Here is a 15,826-nt window from a genome sequence, read left to right as displayed (position 1 = left end):
TATGATAAAAATCAAAGAGATCTATGCCTAGCTACATCATAGTCAACTGGTAGAAGACAAAGAGAGAATCTTCAAAACAGCAAGAGAGAAGGGATTCCTGATATACAAGGGATCCTAAGTAAGACTGTCAGCTAATTTCTCATTAGAAACCGCTGAGGCTAGGACACAGTAATATAACATCCAGAATGCAGAAAGTATTGTAAAAAATGTCAACAAGGAATTCTGCATGCAGCAAAACTATCCTTCAAAGATAATGATAAACAAAGACTAAGAGACTGCTAGCAGATCTGACCTACAATAAATACTAATGGGTATCCTTCAAGTGAAATGAAAAGACAACTAGACAGTAACAAATCCACATGAAATCCACATGAAGAAATAATACCAATAAACATAGTTAAATAAAATATAAGTATATTTCGTTTGTAGCTCTTTCTTTTCTTATTTAAAAGACAACTGCATAAAGTAATAATTATAAAATTGTGTTGATGGAATTACAATTTACATAAAAGGTGTAATTTGTATGACAATAACAGGAGGGAGAAGGGAATGGAACTATGTTGGAGCAAAGATTTATATACTATTAGAACTAAGTTGGCATTAATCTGAAATGCATTGTTTTATGTCAAGAGATATTCATTACTGGGTTGGCCAAAGCCTGCGTTTTTTTTCCTGTAAGATAAAAGACACATTTTCCATTTTCACCAATAACTTTATTGATTTGGACATTTTAGTACGCCAAGTATCTCAGAAAGAAGATACCAACTAAAAGGGGCTTTGGGTGGCTAACTGGGTTCAAACAAAAAAACCCAACAACAAAAAAGAGCCCAGCCATTTCTACACAGGAGCATCTCACACAAACTGCACCTCACAGAGAAGCCTGCACTGAACTGCCTGCCTGCACTGTGTTTCTGCTACCTGAGTCAGCCCTATGGAGTTCCTGGAATCCTATTTCAACCAAGAAGACTAAGGCTTTCCCCATTAAATTGGAGCTGTGCAGCTCTGACCAATCAGGACAGTGCCTTTTAGAGGACTTGGTGTCCTCATTTGCATGAGGAAGGGCCAATCATGGACCAGGGTTAAGGACTTCTGTCTATATAAGCTAGCTCCCCTCTTGGTTGGGGAGCAAACTTTCCCTTTCCATTGAAGGCTTAAAGACTGTTTCCCAGCTAGAGCAGAACAACTGGAAGAGATATCATTGGAACAGAGCAGACCACACCAGGGCACAATAGAGCCACCTAGCTGGAGAGGGACCTGGCCCCAGGGTTATCTCACAGCAGTGCTGTTTTCACAGCCATGCCACATCACCATTGAGCTGTTTTGCATTGGATAAGTTTTTCTTCACTGCACCCCAAACCAGGGATTCCTGTTGGGTGTTGAACTGGCACCAACAATGATGGGTTAAAAATTTAAAAAGACTAAAATCATACAAAGTATCATTTATAATCACAATGGAATGAAACTATAAACCAATAAAAAAGAAAACTAGAAAATTCACATATATGCAGAACTTAAACCACAGACTTTTAAACAAGTGGGACAAAGAAGAAATCACAAGATAATTTAGAAAAAACTCTGAGACAAATTAGAATGAACAGTATATACCAAAACTTGTGAAATACAGTGACAGAAGAGCTCAGAGGGAAATACATAGCTCTAAAATACCTACATTAAAAAAGAAGATATCAAACCAATAACCTAAATTTATAGCTTAAAGAACTAGGAAAGGGTGAACTATACTTTTTTAAAAAGCAGAAGAAAATCAGCATCAGAATGAAGATAAAATAGAGAACAGAAAGGCATGAGAAAATCAACAAAAGCAAAATTTGGTTCTTTGAAAAGATTACAAAAATGACAAACTCTTAGATTGACCAAGAAAGAAAAGAACTCAAGTTACTGATATCAGATATGAAAAAGGAGACACTTCTACTGATCTTACAGAAATAAAATGATTATAAAGGACTAAAATTTAAACAACTGTATGCCAATGAATTAGATAACCTAGATGAAACAGACAGGTTCCTAGTAAGACACAAACTACCAAAACTGACTCAAGGCAAAGAAAATCTGAATAGATATATAAGCAACTTGCCACAAATAAAAGTCCAGGTTCAAATGGCTTCATTAGTGAGTTCCCTCATTTTCAGAAAATTTACACCAATTCTTTATCAACTCTTCCAAAAAACAGAAGGAAACAATGTCCAACTCAATGATGCCAGTATTAGCAAAATGGACAAAGACATCACACGAACACAACAGACCAGTATCTCTTATGACTATATATACAAAATTCTCAATGAAATATTCACAAACTGAATCCAGCAACAAACAGTACTATATACCACAGACAAATTGGATTTATCCAAGAATACAAAATTGATTAACTATCTGAAAATCAATCAGGGTAATATATCACATAAATAGAATAAGCAACAAAAGCCACTCCATCATCCTAACAGGCTGGGAAAAGTATTTGACAAAATCCAACAAACTAGAAATAGAAGCAAACTTTTTCCAACATGACTAAGACCATTTATGAAAACCCAAATCTAACATCATACTTTATGGTGAACAACCACATACAGTCAGTCCCCTTGAGACTCAAAAACAAGGATGTCCTCCCCCTTCACTTCTGTTCAACACTGTATTGTAAGTTTTAGCAAGGGAAATTAAATAAGAAAAAAGATAAGATGTACCCAGATTGGAAAGGAAGAAGCAAATTTCTATTTGCAAATGACATAGTCTTCACTTACAGATGCCATTATCTTGCATATAGAAAACCCTGAAGAATCCCAGAAATACACATGCAAAAAAACCCTATCAGAACTAAAACTAGTTCAGCAAGGTTCAGGTACAAGATCCATATACTTAAAAGACAATTATTTCTACACACTTAGCAATGCAAATCCCAGAAAGAAATAGAAAAGAAACCTATTTAAAGTAGCAATGCCCACTCCCACCCTCCCCAAAAAACCCAGGAACAAAAGATGTGCAAAACTTATACACTGAAAACTACAATACATCACTGAAAGAAACTAAAGAATACATAAATAAGAAGACACCCCATATTCTTTCTACTGGAAAAGTTAATATTGTTAAGATATTTCCCAGACAGATCAACAGATTCAACACAAGCCCTATGAAAATACCATCTGCCTTTTTTATTTGGCAGAAATAGACATGCTAAAATATATCAAAATATTGGTTCTACTCAAATTAAAATTAAAGCTGAGTTCAGTACTTATAAGCAGGATGCAGAATAACAGGAAAAGCCAGGAGAATTTATCTTCTGCCAGGGATTCCCTATGTCAAAAGAACAAAAATAAACCATATGATATATTCATCATGTCAAAAATTATGGTATTTTCCTAATATTCATAGTTCAAAGTCTGAAATTACACATATTTTATATTAAAGACTAAATTGCCATATGTTAAAGAACACTTTAAGAATCATCAGTCCAGTAATACATTTCATAAAAATTAATTTTAAGACAATCTCAAACGGTGTTTTCTCACAAAAACAAAAACATTTTTACACAAAACATTTTTGGAATAAAACCACTTTTCAAGGTATAATTTTAAAAACTTAAAGACATAATTCTAAAAAAGAGAAATGGGCTGAACTTACACATAAAATGTTAAACATTAATTCTTCTAAAAATATAATCAACACATGTATTCAAAGATGCATTAAGTCCTTAATGAGAGAGAAGCAGCCTGACAAGCCAGCTCAGAGCAGATATAAGAATCAGATGTGTAGATGGTAGAAAAGATGCTAAAAGCAATACTGCAAAATTAGAGACCTGGTAAATGTCCTACAAAACAATGATAACTTTTGGGATTATTTTTTCTCCTAGGCAGAAATAATTAGAAACTTTTCAATATTCTGTAAGTTAACATCCAACTTTCACGGTCTGAGTATTAATCAGTAATAAATACTAAGTCAAACAATAAAACTTTCCCTGCTATATCAGATGACCATCAGACAGGCTGGTTAGATAGTGGTCTAAAGCAAAATTGCAACGGCATATATTCTTCCGGCTAAGATGGAGGCACATTGTGCCTCCTCACACAATCAAAAGAAGGACAACAGTAAATTAAAACAAAACAAAACAAAACAAAACCCAGAACTGACAGAAAATTGAACTGTATGGAAGTGCTACAACCAAGGAGAAGACACATTCATCCAGACAGGTAGGAGGGGCAGGGATGGGCAACTGAGCAGAGAGGACTCATGGCAAGGCAGTGGCTAGAGGACTGGGGCAGGTAAGGGGGCAGCTGGCAGAGTGGTCGGTCCCACATCTGAGTGCAGATAAACTGGGAGGAACAACTGGGGAGTAAGACAGATCACACAACCCAGGGTTCCAGCATGGGGAAATAAAGCCTCAAAACCTCTGACTGAAAAAACCCATGACGGTTGAGGTGGGAGAAATTCCCAGTCTCACAGGAGTGTTCATTGGAGAGACCTACAGGGTCCTAGAATGTACAAAAAACCACCCACCTGGGAATCAGCACCAGAAGGGCCCAATTTGATTGTGGGCAGCAGCAGGAGGAACTGAAAACCAGCAGGGAGCTAAGCAAGTGGCATTGTTCCCTCTTGGACCCCTCCCCCACATACAGAGTCACAACACAACAATGTGAGTTGCCCCACTCTGGTGAATACCTAAGGCTCTGCCCCTTGCTAACTAACAGGTACACCAAAACAAAACAAAATGTCCCAAATGAATGAACAGATCAAAGCTCTAGAAAAAAATACAACTAAACGACAGGGATAGTCAACCTATCAGATGCATAGTTCAAAACACTGATAATCAGGATGCTCATAGAATTGGTTGAGTACGGTTGCAAAAATAGAGGAAAAAATGAAGGTTATGAAAAGTGAAATAAAGGAAAATGTACAGGGAACCAACAGTGACAGGAAGGAAACCAGGACTCAAATCAATGGTTTGGACCAGAAGGAAGAAATAAACAGTCAACCAGAACAGAATGAAGAAATGAGAATTCAAAAATATGAATGAGGAGAGGCTTAGGAACCTCCAGGACATCTTTAAATGTTCAAACATCCAAATCATAGGAGTGCCAGAAGGAGAAAAAGAGCAAGAAATTGAAAACTTATTTGAGTAAATAATGAAGGAGAACTTGCCCAATCTGGCAAAGGAAATAGACTTCCAGGAAGTCCAGGAAGCTCAGAGAGTCCCAAAGAAGTTGGACCCAAGGAGGAACACACCAAGGCACACCATAATTACAGTACCCTAGATTAAAGATAAGGAGAGAATCTTGAGAGCAGCAAGATAAAAGGAGAGAGTTACCTACAAAGGAGTTCCCATCAGACTGTCTGCTGATTTCTCAAAAGAGACCTTGCAGGCAAGAAGGGGCTAGAAAGAAGTAGTCCAAGTCATGAAAGGCAAAGACCTATATCCAAGATTACTCTGTCTAGCCAAGCCATCAGTTAGAATGGAAGGGCAGATAAAGTACTTCTCAGATAAGGTCAAGTTAAAGGAGTTTATCATCATCCAACCCTTATTATATAAAATGTTAAAGGGACTTATCTAAGAAAAAGATCATGAACAGAATATGAACAATAAAATAACAAAAAAACTCACAACTGAACCTAAAACAAAAACAAAAGCAAACTAAGCAAACAACTAGAACGGGAACAGAATCACAGAAATGGAGAGCACATGCAGGGTTATCAGTGGGGGAGTGGGAGGGGAAGAGAAGGGGAAAAAGGTAGAGGGAATAAGTAGCATAAATGGTAGGTAGAGAATGACAGAGGGAGGTTAGGGATAGTATAGGAAATGGAGAAGTCAAAGAACTTGCATTTACAACCCAGGGACATAAACTAAAGGGCGGGGATGTAGATGAGAGGCAGTGTACTGGGTGGAGGGGAATAAAAAAGGGAAAATGGGACAAGTGTAATAGCATAATCAATAAAATATATTAAAAAGAAAAGAAAGGCATATCTTTCTATTTCTAAATTTTAGATAATTTTTAACACTATTAATTTCTGATTTTGATATTTTTCTGTAAACTTAATATAATGAAATACAAATATCTAAACAAATTAAATTTGTTTTATTATCTAAACAAATTAAAGTCATGTTAAGAATGGAAATATTATATATATTTTAGAGAGAGAGGAAGAGGAGGGGAGAGAGAGATATCAATTGGTTGCTTCTTGTATGCACCCAGACCAGGGATCAAAACCACAACTTACCTATAGATTTGTGCCCTGATGAGGGATTGAATCCAAATCTTTCGGTGCATGGATGACATGCCAAGAAACTGAGTCACCCAGCCAAGGCAAGAATAAAAATATTCTTTTCCTTTTTTTAAATTTTATTTTAATTATTGTTTGAGTATAATCTTCTATCTTTTACTCCCATCCCAGCCCACCCACCCAACCCTCCCCACTTCCCTCCCATTTTCAGTCACCCCTAGTTTTTGTCCATGTGTCCTTTATACTTGTTCCTGTAAACCCTCCCCCTTTTCCCCTGAAATTCCCCCGCCTCTGAACACTGTCAGCCTGTGCTCCATTTCAGTGTCTTTGGTTATATTTTGCTTGTTTCTTTTGTTTGTTGATTAGGTTCCTGTTAAAGGTGAGATCATATGGTATTTGTCTTTCACTTCTTGGCTTATTTCATTTAGCACAATGCTTCCCAGTTCCATCCATGCTGTTTCAAAGGGTAGGAGCTCCTTCTTTCTCTCTGCTGCATAGAATTCCATTGTGTAAATGTACCATTGTTTTTTGATGCATTCATTTACTGATGGGCACCTAGTTTGCTTCCAACACTTGGCTATTATACATTGTGCTGCTATGAACATTGGGGTGCATAGGTTCTTTTGGATTGCTGTTTCAGGGTTCTTAGGATATAGTCCTAGCAGTGGAATTGCTGGGTCAAAAGGCAGATCCACTTTTAGTTTTTTGAGAAAACTCCATACTTTTTCCATAGTGGTTGTACCAGTCTCCATTCCCACCAACAGTGCACTAGGGTCCCCTTTTCTCCACAACCTCTCCAACACTTGTTGTTTGTTGCTTTGTTTATGATGGCCATTCTGACTGGTGTAAAGTGGTGTCTCATTGTGGTTTTAATTGGCATTTCTCTGATAGCTAGCGATATTGAGCATCTTTTCATGTGTCTCTGGATCCTCTGTATGTCCTCCTTGGAGAAATATCTGTTCAAGTCCCTTGCCCATTTATTAATTGGGTTGCTTGTCTTCTTAGAGTGGAATCATGTAAATTCTTTGTGTATTTTGGAAATTAAACTCTTGTCTGAGGTATTATTGGCAAATATATTTTCCCATACAGTTGGTTCTCTTTTTATTTTAATACTGTTTTCTTTAGCCACGCAGAAGCTTTTTATTTTGATGAGATCCCATTTATTTATTCTGTCCTTTATGTCCCTTGCTCTAGCAGACATATCAGTAAAAATGTCACTGCATGAAATATCGAAGATTTTCCTGCCTATGTTCTCCTCTAGGACTTTAATAGTGTCGTGGCTTATATTTAAATCTTTTATCCACCTTGAATTTATTTTTGTGTATGGTGTAAGTTGGTGCTTGAGTTTCTTTCTTTCTTTTTTTCATGTAGCTGTCCAGTTCTCCCAACACCATTTGTTGAAGAGGCTATTGTTACTCCATTTTATGTTGCTGCCCCCTTTGTCAAATATTAATTGACCATAGAGACTTGGGTTATTTCTGGGCTCTCTGTTCTGTTCCATTGGTCCATGTACCTGTTTTTATGCCAATACCAGGCTGTTTTGATTACAGTGGCTTTGTAATCCAGTTTGGTATCAGGTGTTGTGATCCCTCCTACTTTGCTCTTCTTTCTCAAAATTGCAGCGGCTATTTGGGACCATTTATGGTTCCATATAAATTTTTGAAGTGTTTGTTCTATGTCTGTGAAATAAGCCATTGGTACTTTAATAGGTATTGCACTGAATCTGTAAATTGCTTTGGGCAGTATGGACATTTTGATTATGTTAATTCTTCTGATCCATGAACACTGTGTATGTTTCCATTTGTTTGTGTCTTCCTTGATTTCTTTCTTCAGTGTTGTGTAGTTTTCTGCATACAGGTCTTTTACCTCCTTGGTTAGGTTTATTTGTAGGTATTTTATTTTTCTTTTTGCTATATCAAATAGCAAAAATAGTGGGATTTTTTTCTTAATTTCTGCTTCTGCTGTTTCATTGTTGGTTTACAAAAATGCCTTTGATTTCTGGATATTGACTTTGTTTCCCGCTGTTTTTCCAAATTCATTTATTAAGCCAAGCAGTTTTCTGGATGGAGTCTAGGCTTTTCTATGTACACTATCATGTCATCTGCAAAAAATGACAGTTGTTTCCCCCTTTCCAATTTGGATGCCTTTTATTTCCTTTTCTTGTCTGATCGCTGTGGCTAAAACTTCCAATACTCTGTTGAATAGAAGTGGTGAAAGTGGACAACCTTGTCTTGTTCCTGATCTTAGTGGAAAAGATTTTAGTATTTGCCCATTGAGTATGATGTTGGCTGTAGGTCTCTCATATATGGCCTTTATTATGTTGAAGAATGCTCCCTCTATTCCCACTTTGCTGAGTGTTTTTGTCATAAATGGGTGCTAATCCTTATCAAATGTTTTTTTCTGAATCTATTGATATGATCATGTGATTTTTGTCTTTGCTTTTGTTTATGTGATGTATTACATTTACTGATTTGCGAATATTGAACCATCCTTGCATCCCTGGGATGAATCCCACTTGGTCATGGTGTAGGATCTTTTTAATGTATTGTTGGATGCAGTTTGCCAATATTTTGTTGAGGATTTTAGTGTCTATGTTCATCAGTGACATTGGCCTGAAGTTTTATTTCTTTCTTGTGTCTTTTTTTAAAGATTTTATTTATTTATTTTTAGAGAGGGAAGGGAGGGAGAAAGAGAGAGAAAGAGAAACATCAATGTATGGTTGCTGGGGGCCATGGCCTACAACCTAGGCATGTGCCCTCACTGGCAGTCGAATCTGCAATACTTTGGTTCACAGCCCGCACTCAATCCACTGAGCTATGCCAGCCAAGGCTTCTTTCTTGTGTCTTTATCTGGTTTTGGGATTAGAATGATGTTGGCTTCATAGAAAGAGTTTGGGAGTCTTCCATCATTTTGGATTTTTTTGGAATAGTCTGTGACTGATGGGGGATAGCTCTTCCTTAAATGCTTTGTAGAATTATTCTGTGAAACCATCTAGACCAGGGCTTTTGTGTGTCAGGAGCTTTTTCGATACTGCTTCAATTTCATTTGCTGTTATTGGTTTTTTTAGGCCTTCTGCTTCTTCTTCATTGAGTTTTGGAAGATTATATTTTTCTAGAAATTTGTCCATTTCACCTAGATTTTCAAATTTCTTGGCATACAATTCTTCATAGTAGTCTCTTACAATCCTTTGTATTTCTGTGGTATCAGTTGTGATCTCTCCTCTTTCATTTCCGATTGTGTTTATTTGGGTCTTCTCTCTTTTTTTCTTGATAAGCCTGCTTAAAGGCTTGTCAATTCTGTTTATCTTTTCGAAGAACCAGATTCATTGGATTCATGGATTCACTGATCCTTAAAGTTGTGCTTTTAGTATCTATGTCACTTAATTCTTCTCTGATCTTGGTTATTTCCTTCCTTCTACTTGCTCTGGGCTGTCTTTGTTGTTGTTCCTTGAGTTCTTGTAGATGTAGGGTTAGGTTGTTTGTTTGAAATGTTTCTATCTTTTTTAGGTAAGCTTGTATTGCTATGAACTTCCCTCTCAGGACTGCCTTGGCTGTGTCCCATAAGTTTTGGGTTGTTGTGAGTTCATTTTCATTTGTTCCCAGAAACTTTTTGATTTCTTCCCTAATTTCAATCTTGACCCATTCATTGTTTAATAGCATGCTATTTATTCTCCATGATTTTGAGTGTTTTGGGTTTTTTCCTTGGGGTTGGTTTCTAGTTTTAGTCCCTTGTGGTCTGAGAAAATGCTTGGTATGATTTCAATTTTCTTGAATTTGTTGAGGCTTGTTTTGTGTCTTATCATGTGGTCTATCTTTGAAAATGTTCCATGTGCATTTGAAAAAAAATGCGTATTTAGCTTCTTTGGGACAGAGGGCTCCATATATATCGGTTAAGTCCATTTCATCTAGGGCATTGTTCAATGCCACAGTATCTTTGTTGATATTTTGTTTTGAAGATCTGTCCATTTTTGACAGTGGGATGTTAAAATCCCCCACTATAATTGTGTTGCTGTCAATATCTTTCTTGAAGTCCTCTAAGATTTTCTTTATGTATTTGGGTGCTCCTATGTTGGGTGCATATAGATTTACAATGTTTATGTCTTCTTGGTGGATTCTTCCCTTGAGTATTATGAAGTGATCTTCTGGGTCTCTCTTTATAGCCCTTTTTTGGAGGTCTATTTTGTCTGATATGAGTACTGCTACCCTGACTTTTTTTTTCCTGTCCATTTGCTTGGAAGATTTGTTTCCAGCCCTTCACTTTCAGCCTGCGTAGGTCTTTTATCCTGAGGTAGGTCTCTTGTAGGCAGCATATGTGTGGGTCATGCTTTCTTATCCATTCAGCTATTCTATATCTTTTGATTGGAGCATTTAATGCATTTGCATTTAAGATTATTATTGATAGGTACTTATTCATTGCCATTTATGTACCTGTGTTCCCCACCTCTCTATTTACTTCCTTTCCTTAGAGAAATCCCTTTAGCTTCTCTTGCAGGGCTGGTTTGGTCGAGGTGTATTCTTTTAGACTTCTTTTGTCTAGGAAGCTTCTTATTTTGCCTTCTATCTTGAGAGCCTTGCAGGGTAAAGTAGCCTTGGTTGCAGCCCTCTGGTTCTCATTACTTTGAATATTTCTTGACATTATCTTCTGGTTTGGAGCATCTCCATTGAGAAGTCAGCTGCTAGTATTATTGGGGCTCCCTTGTATGTTACTTCCTGTTTCTCCCTTGCTGCCTTTAAGATTCTCTCTTTGTCTTGAGATTTTGCCATTTTAATTATGATGTGTCTTGAGGTGGGCCTCTTTAGGTTCCTCTTGATTGGGACTCTCTGTGTTTCCTGGATTTGTGTGACTTTTTCTCTCATCGAATTAGGGAAGTTTTCCATGATTAATTTTCCATTATTAATTAGTTGAGTTGCGTCTATTTCATTTAGCATTCTTTCTGAGGCCTCCTCCTTTCCCTTCATTTGGGGATTGTTTGTCTTCCCATTGTTCGTGAGACTCTTCTTGTTAGCCTCTGCTTCTTAAGTTGACTTGTTCTGGCTCCCTGGGTTTATGGTGTGAACTTCTGTGGTAGAATACCTGTGAGATTCAGTGGTCCAGTCTCCTTCCAGTCTCCTGGTGTTCACAGCTTCCACCTACTCTTTTTTGTGATCAGTTGCAGGGGTAAGGCAAAATGGTTTAAGACAACAAGAGAGTGTTCTATGATATTTACAGTAGCAGCCAGTAGAGAAGATATAGGAGATCCTTTGGCTTTGTATAGTGTTAACCATGATCTTCCACCCAACTAGCCACTATGTAGAAAGGATGGAAAGAAGATAAGACTCTTGTTAGGGAGGGAAAGATTGTGAGTTGGATCTAGAAAGCAGTGAGGTTGTGGGAGGTCAGATTTTGAGGTAGGGTGGGAGTAAAGAATAGTAAATAGGTGTAGTATATGAGAGAATAGAGTTAACCACTACAGTAATAGAGTTTAGGAAACTGTGAAGTGAGCTAAGATTCAGGAGGAGTGTTGTGAAGTATTTGCAATTGTATAAAACAGCTATTATTTACAATAATATTAGAGCAACAATCCTATGACAGAATCTATGTGATCTGGATAACCAGAATAGGCAGTATAGGACCTTAAGCAGTGTGCTAAAGGAACACAAGTGACGTGAAGGACAGTAAATTTGCAATACACTATGTCAGAGAGAACAGGGGAAACGTGTCAATTGATACAATATTTCCAGCCAAGTAACGAAGATTATACAGAAAGAAGAGGAGTACAAAAATACTATTAAAATAAAAGATGTAGGAATGATGAAAAAATAATAATAATACAAATATGCAATAACTTGCAGGTTCTCCGTAATAGCAAAGTGAATTTTGTCCCACTGTCTCAACTGTTGGGTTGCCCCCTCTTTGGGTCCAACTCTAGTCTTTTCAGAGTTCCAGTTATTTTATTCTTTTTTGTCTCATTTGTGGGTATTAAAAGTAGAAGTGAGGAAGAAGAGATAAAATTGGAAAGAAAGGAAGAAGGAAAGAGAGGAAGAAGGTATTGAAAGATAAAACAATAATAAAAATTAAAAAAAGATTTCCAAAAAGAAAATAGAAAACAGAAAAAACAACAACAAAAAAACCCTTCTGTTGGTTTCAAACTGGCCAAACTGCAAACTGGTTTTTCGGGTGTTGCTGGCTGAGGGGCGATTGGTATGGCTTTTCTCCGTTCCCCTTCTGCACTCAGCCAGTCTTGCGTCACTCTCCCCAGAGCTAGTCTGACACCTGTCCCCAGAGCCTTGGATGTCAGATTCCAGTCTTCCTGAGACTGCTCTTTCTCCCCGGAGTTACTGCTGTGGACTGGAGTGCAGTGTGTGCTCCCTCGCTCCCTCGATCAGGCTGTCTCAGTGCTGCAGTCTTGGGCGCCCACCCTTCCTAATGGCATGGAGGTGCGCAGGGCCTTATGTGCAAACTTCCCCACCACCTGGGGATTGCTGCCCTGCTGGTTGGGGAGGAGGCCAAATGGCTGATGCTGGAGTATTCCCCAAACAGTTTTTCTTTTTGGGAAATTACTCCTACTCAAGCTTGCGGTTCTGTACAGCCCAATTCTCCAGCCAGACCAGTGATTATCTGAGGCAGTGCTCCTCACTGCTCGACTCTCAACTCTCCCAAGCCGGCATTCACAGACTCCGCGGGTGATCCCTTCTCTGCCACTTCAAGCAACCAGGTCTCTCCCAGTGCCATTTAAACCTTGATTTGGCAGGGAGGAAGGGGGGCAGTTGACCTGGCTCTCTCCGAAGGACTCTGCAGCAGGCTCAGTGGTGGATGCTGGGCCTGGGGCTGCAGCCACCCTGGTTCCTGAGCTGCTCTCTGGGACCTTATTGGCCTGAAGTACTCTCCTTACTGTCTGGTTTTTCAGTGTCCGCTACAATTTTCGGTCTCTTATTTTCATATGCTAGAGTACTGTTTGCTGTTTGTTCTGTTCCTCGGTAGATCAGCTAGGTTTTTCTCCTGTGTGTAGGAGGAAGTAGAATCTGCTCCCTCCTATCCTGTTGCCATCTTCCTCCTCCTTTTTTTCTTTTTAAGATTTTATTTACTTATTTTTAGAGAGAGGGAAGGGAGTGTGAAAGAGAGGGAGAGAAACATCAACATGTGGTTGCCTCTTGAGTGTACCTTACTAGGGACCTTGATTGCAACTCAGGCATGTGCCCTGACTGGGAATCGAACCTGCAACCCTTTGGTTCACAGGCCAGCACTCAATCCACTGAGCCACACCAGCCAGGGCTGGAAATATTTTTAAGGTATAGGAACTGATGTTAATGTATTCTTGGTAATTTTAATGGTACCAGGTCTTACAATGTGAAGCAAGAATCAGCCTATGTGATAATAAGATACTTCATAATTAGCACTTATGACTATCTGCCAAATTAGGGCTGCCACTACTGAGAGAAAAGGAATTTGTCAAATTGATACTAACAGCCCCAGCATTACCACAGATATCACCTTCAATGAACTGGAAACATTAAGAATTAGGGGCAGTGAAAGAGGAGCATTCTCTTTATTTCCCTTGCATGCAATGATAAGCATTACCTTTACCAATTCTGGTTCTTCTACTTGACAAAGAAGCTCTTCACCTGGCTGGGAAACTTCAGGATGCTGAAGAATACAGGATAAGATCACTCAATGATAGGTTGCCTATGACATATAACAGAGACTCAAAAAGAACCAGGTCCAGAAAGAGACCCAAGCTAAGACACATCATAAGTAAAATGGCAAAGGTTAAAGACAAAAAGAGAATCTTAAAGGCAGCAAAAGAGAGGTAGTTAGTTATCTAAAAGGAGTTCCCATAAAGCTGTTAGCTGATTTCTCATCAGAAACATTACAGGCTAGAATGGAATAGCATGAAGTATTCAAAGGATTCAAAGAAGGAAAAGCAAGGATCTGAATCCAAGATACTCTATCCAACAAGGCCATTATTTAAAATTGAAGGGGAAATAAAGAGCATCCCAGAAAAACAAAAAGACTAAAGGAGTTCATTACAACCAAACCTGCATTGCCAGAAATGTTAAAGGCACTGCTGTAAGAAGAAACAGAGAGAGAAACACAGGCATAAAGTATAAAAATAGAAATATATAAGTACCTATTAATAAAACCCTTAAAGGTAAGTAAATTGATTAACTGCTCCCATCAAAAGACATAGGGTATCTGAGTGTATAACAAAACATAACCAATATATATGCTGCCTACAAGAGACCCACCTCAGAACAAAAGATTCACACAGGCTCAAATGAAGTGATGAAAAAAATATTCCATGCAAATGGAAACAGACAAAAAAATCCCTGGGGTAGCAATACTCGTATCTGACAAAACAGACTTCAAAACAAAGGCCATAACAAGACACAAAAAGGGTCACTACATAATACTAAAGGGATTGATCCAACAGGAGGATATAACCCTGATAAACATATGAGGTCTGTCCAGAAATATCTAGCTACTGTTAATATAACCAGAATGATTTGCACAACATTGATGTAACCTGGCAGCCAAGGACAGTGGACTGGAATGCACAAGTGTGAACAATGACAAATTCACTGTACCAGTCAGTGGGGACAGTTGATGCCATTGAGTGGGCATGTGGCCATTGCATTCAAAATGAGCAAGTAGAGCAACAAATCTGCATCAAATTTTGTGTTAAGCTTGAATATTACTCCATGGAAACTATTTGGATGACTCAGAAGGATGCAGCTATGGGCAACTGGTGATTGGCAGCTTCATCACAACAATGCGCCCTCTCATCCATCGTGTCTTGTGCAGAGGTTTTTGGTGAAATATCAATCGCCCAGGTGACTCAGCCCCTCTACAGCCCAGATTTGGCACCCTGCAACTAGCTTTTCCCAAAGTTAAAATCACATTTGAAAGGGAAGAGATTTCAGACCATCACAGAGATTCAGGAAAATAAGATGGGGCAGCTGATGACCATTGGGAGAACTGTGTGAGGTCCCAAGGTGCTTACTTTGAAGGAGATTGAGGTGTCACTATCTTATGTACAAGGTTTCTTTTATCTTGTATCTTCTTCAATAAATGTCTCTATTTTTCATATTACATGGCTGGATACCTTCTGGACAGACCTCATATATTCACCCAATATTGGAGTACCTAAATATATTAAAAAAACAACTCTTGGTGGATTTTGGAAAAGAGATTGACAGCAATAAAATCATAGTAGGCACTTTAACACCCCACTGGCATCAACAGATAGATCTTCCAGACCAAAAAAGTGAACAAGAAAGCAGCGATCTTACATGACACACTAGATTAGATGAATTTAATTGATACTTACAAAACATTTTATCCCAAAGCAGCAGAACATACATTCTTCTCAAGTGCACATGGAACATTTTCAAAGACAGACCATGCATTAGGACACAAAATAAGTCTTAACAAATTCAAGAAGACTGAAATAATATTAATCATCTTCTTGGATCACAATGGCATGAAAGTAGAAATAAAAAAAACCCTCAAAAACATTCAAACACACGGAGGCTAGTAAACACATGTTATTAAACAATGAATGGGTTACTAATGAGATCAAGGAAGAAGTAAAAAAAACTACTTGGAAACAGATGAAAATGAACAC

The 15,826-nt window shown here is 38.1% G+C and overlaps 1 protein-coding gene across 5 annotated transcripts in view; it reads right to left on the bottom strand.

Annotated features, from left to right (window-relative positions):
- ZNF624 (zinc finger protein 624) overlaps positions 1-15,826 on the bottom strand; it is a 54,491-nt gene that overhangs the window by 23,674 nt on the left and 14,991 nt on the right. Inside the window, exon 4 of one of the 5 annotated variants that reach the window (XM_036032917.1) lies at positions 13,780-13,845. The exons of the other annotated variants lie outside the window; for them this stretch is intronic. Within the exon in view, the coding sequence (XP_035888810.1) occupies positions 13,780-13,845 (66 nt within the window). The remainder of the gene's footprint in view (positions 1-13,779; positions 13,846-15,826) is intronic. 5 annotated transcript variants of the gene reach the window in all.

Source organism: Phyllostomus discolor, chromosome 8 (genome assembly GCF_004126475.2).
Source record: "Phyllostomus discolor isolate MPI-MPIP mPhyDis1 chromosome 8, mPhyDis1.pri.v3, whole genome shotgun sequence".
Classification (NCBI taxonomy): domain Eukaryota; kingdom Metazoa; phylum Chordata; class Mammalia; order Chiroptera; family Phyllostomidae; genus Phyllostomus; species Phyllostomus discolor.
The sequence above is the reverse complement of the archived record's forward strand: the minus strand, read 5'-3'. Positions and strand labels throughout refer to the sequence as shown.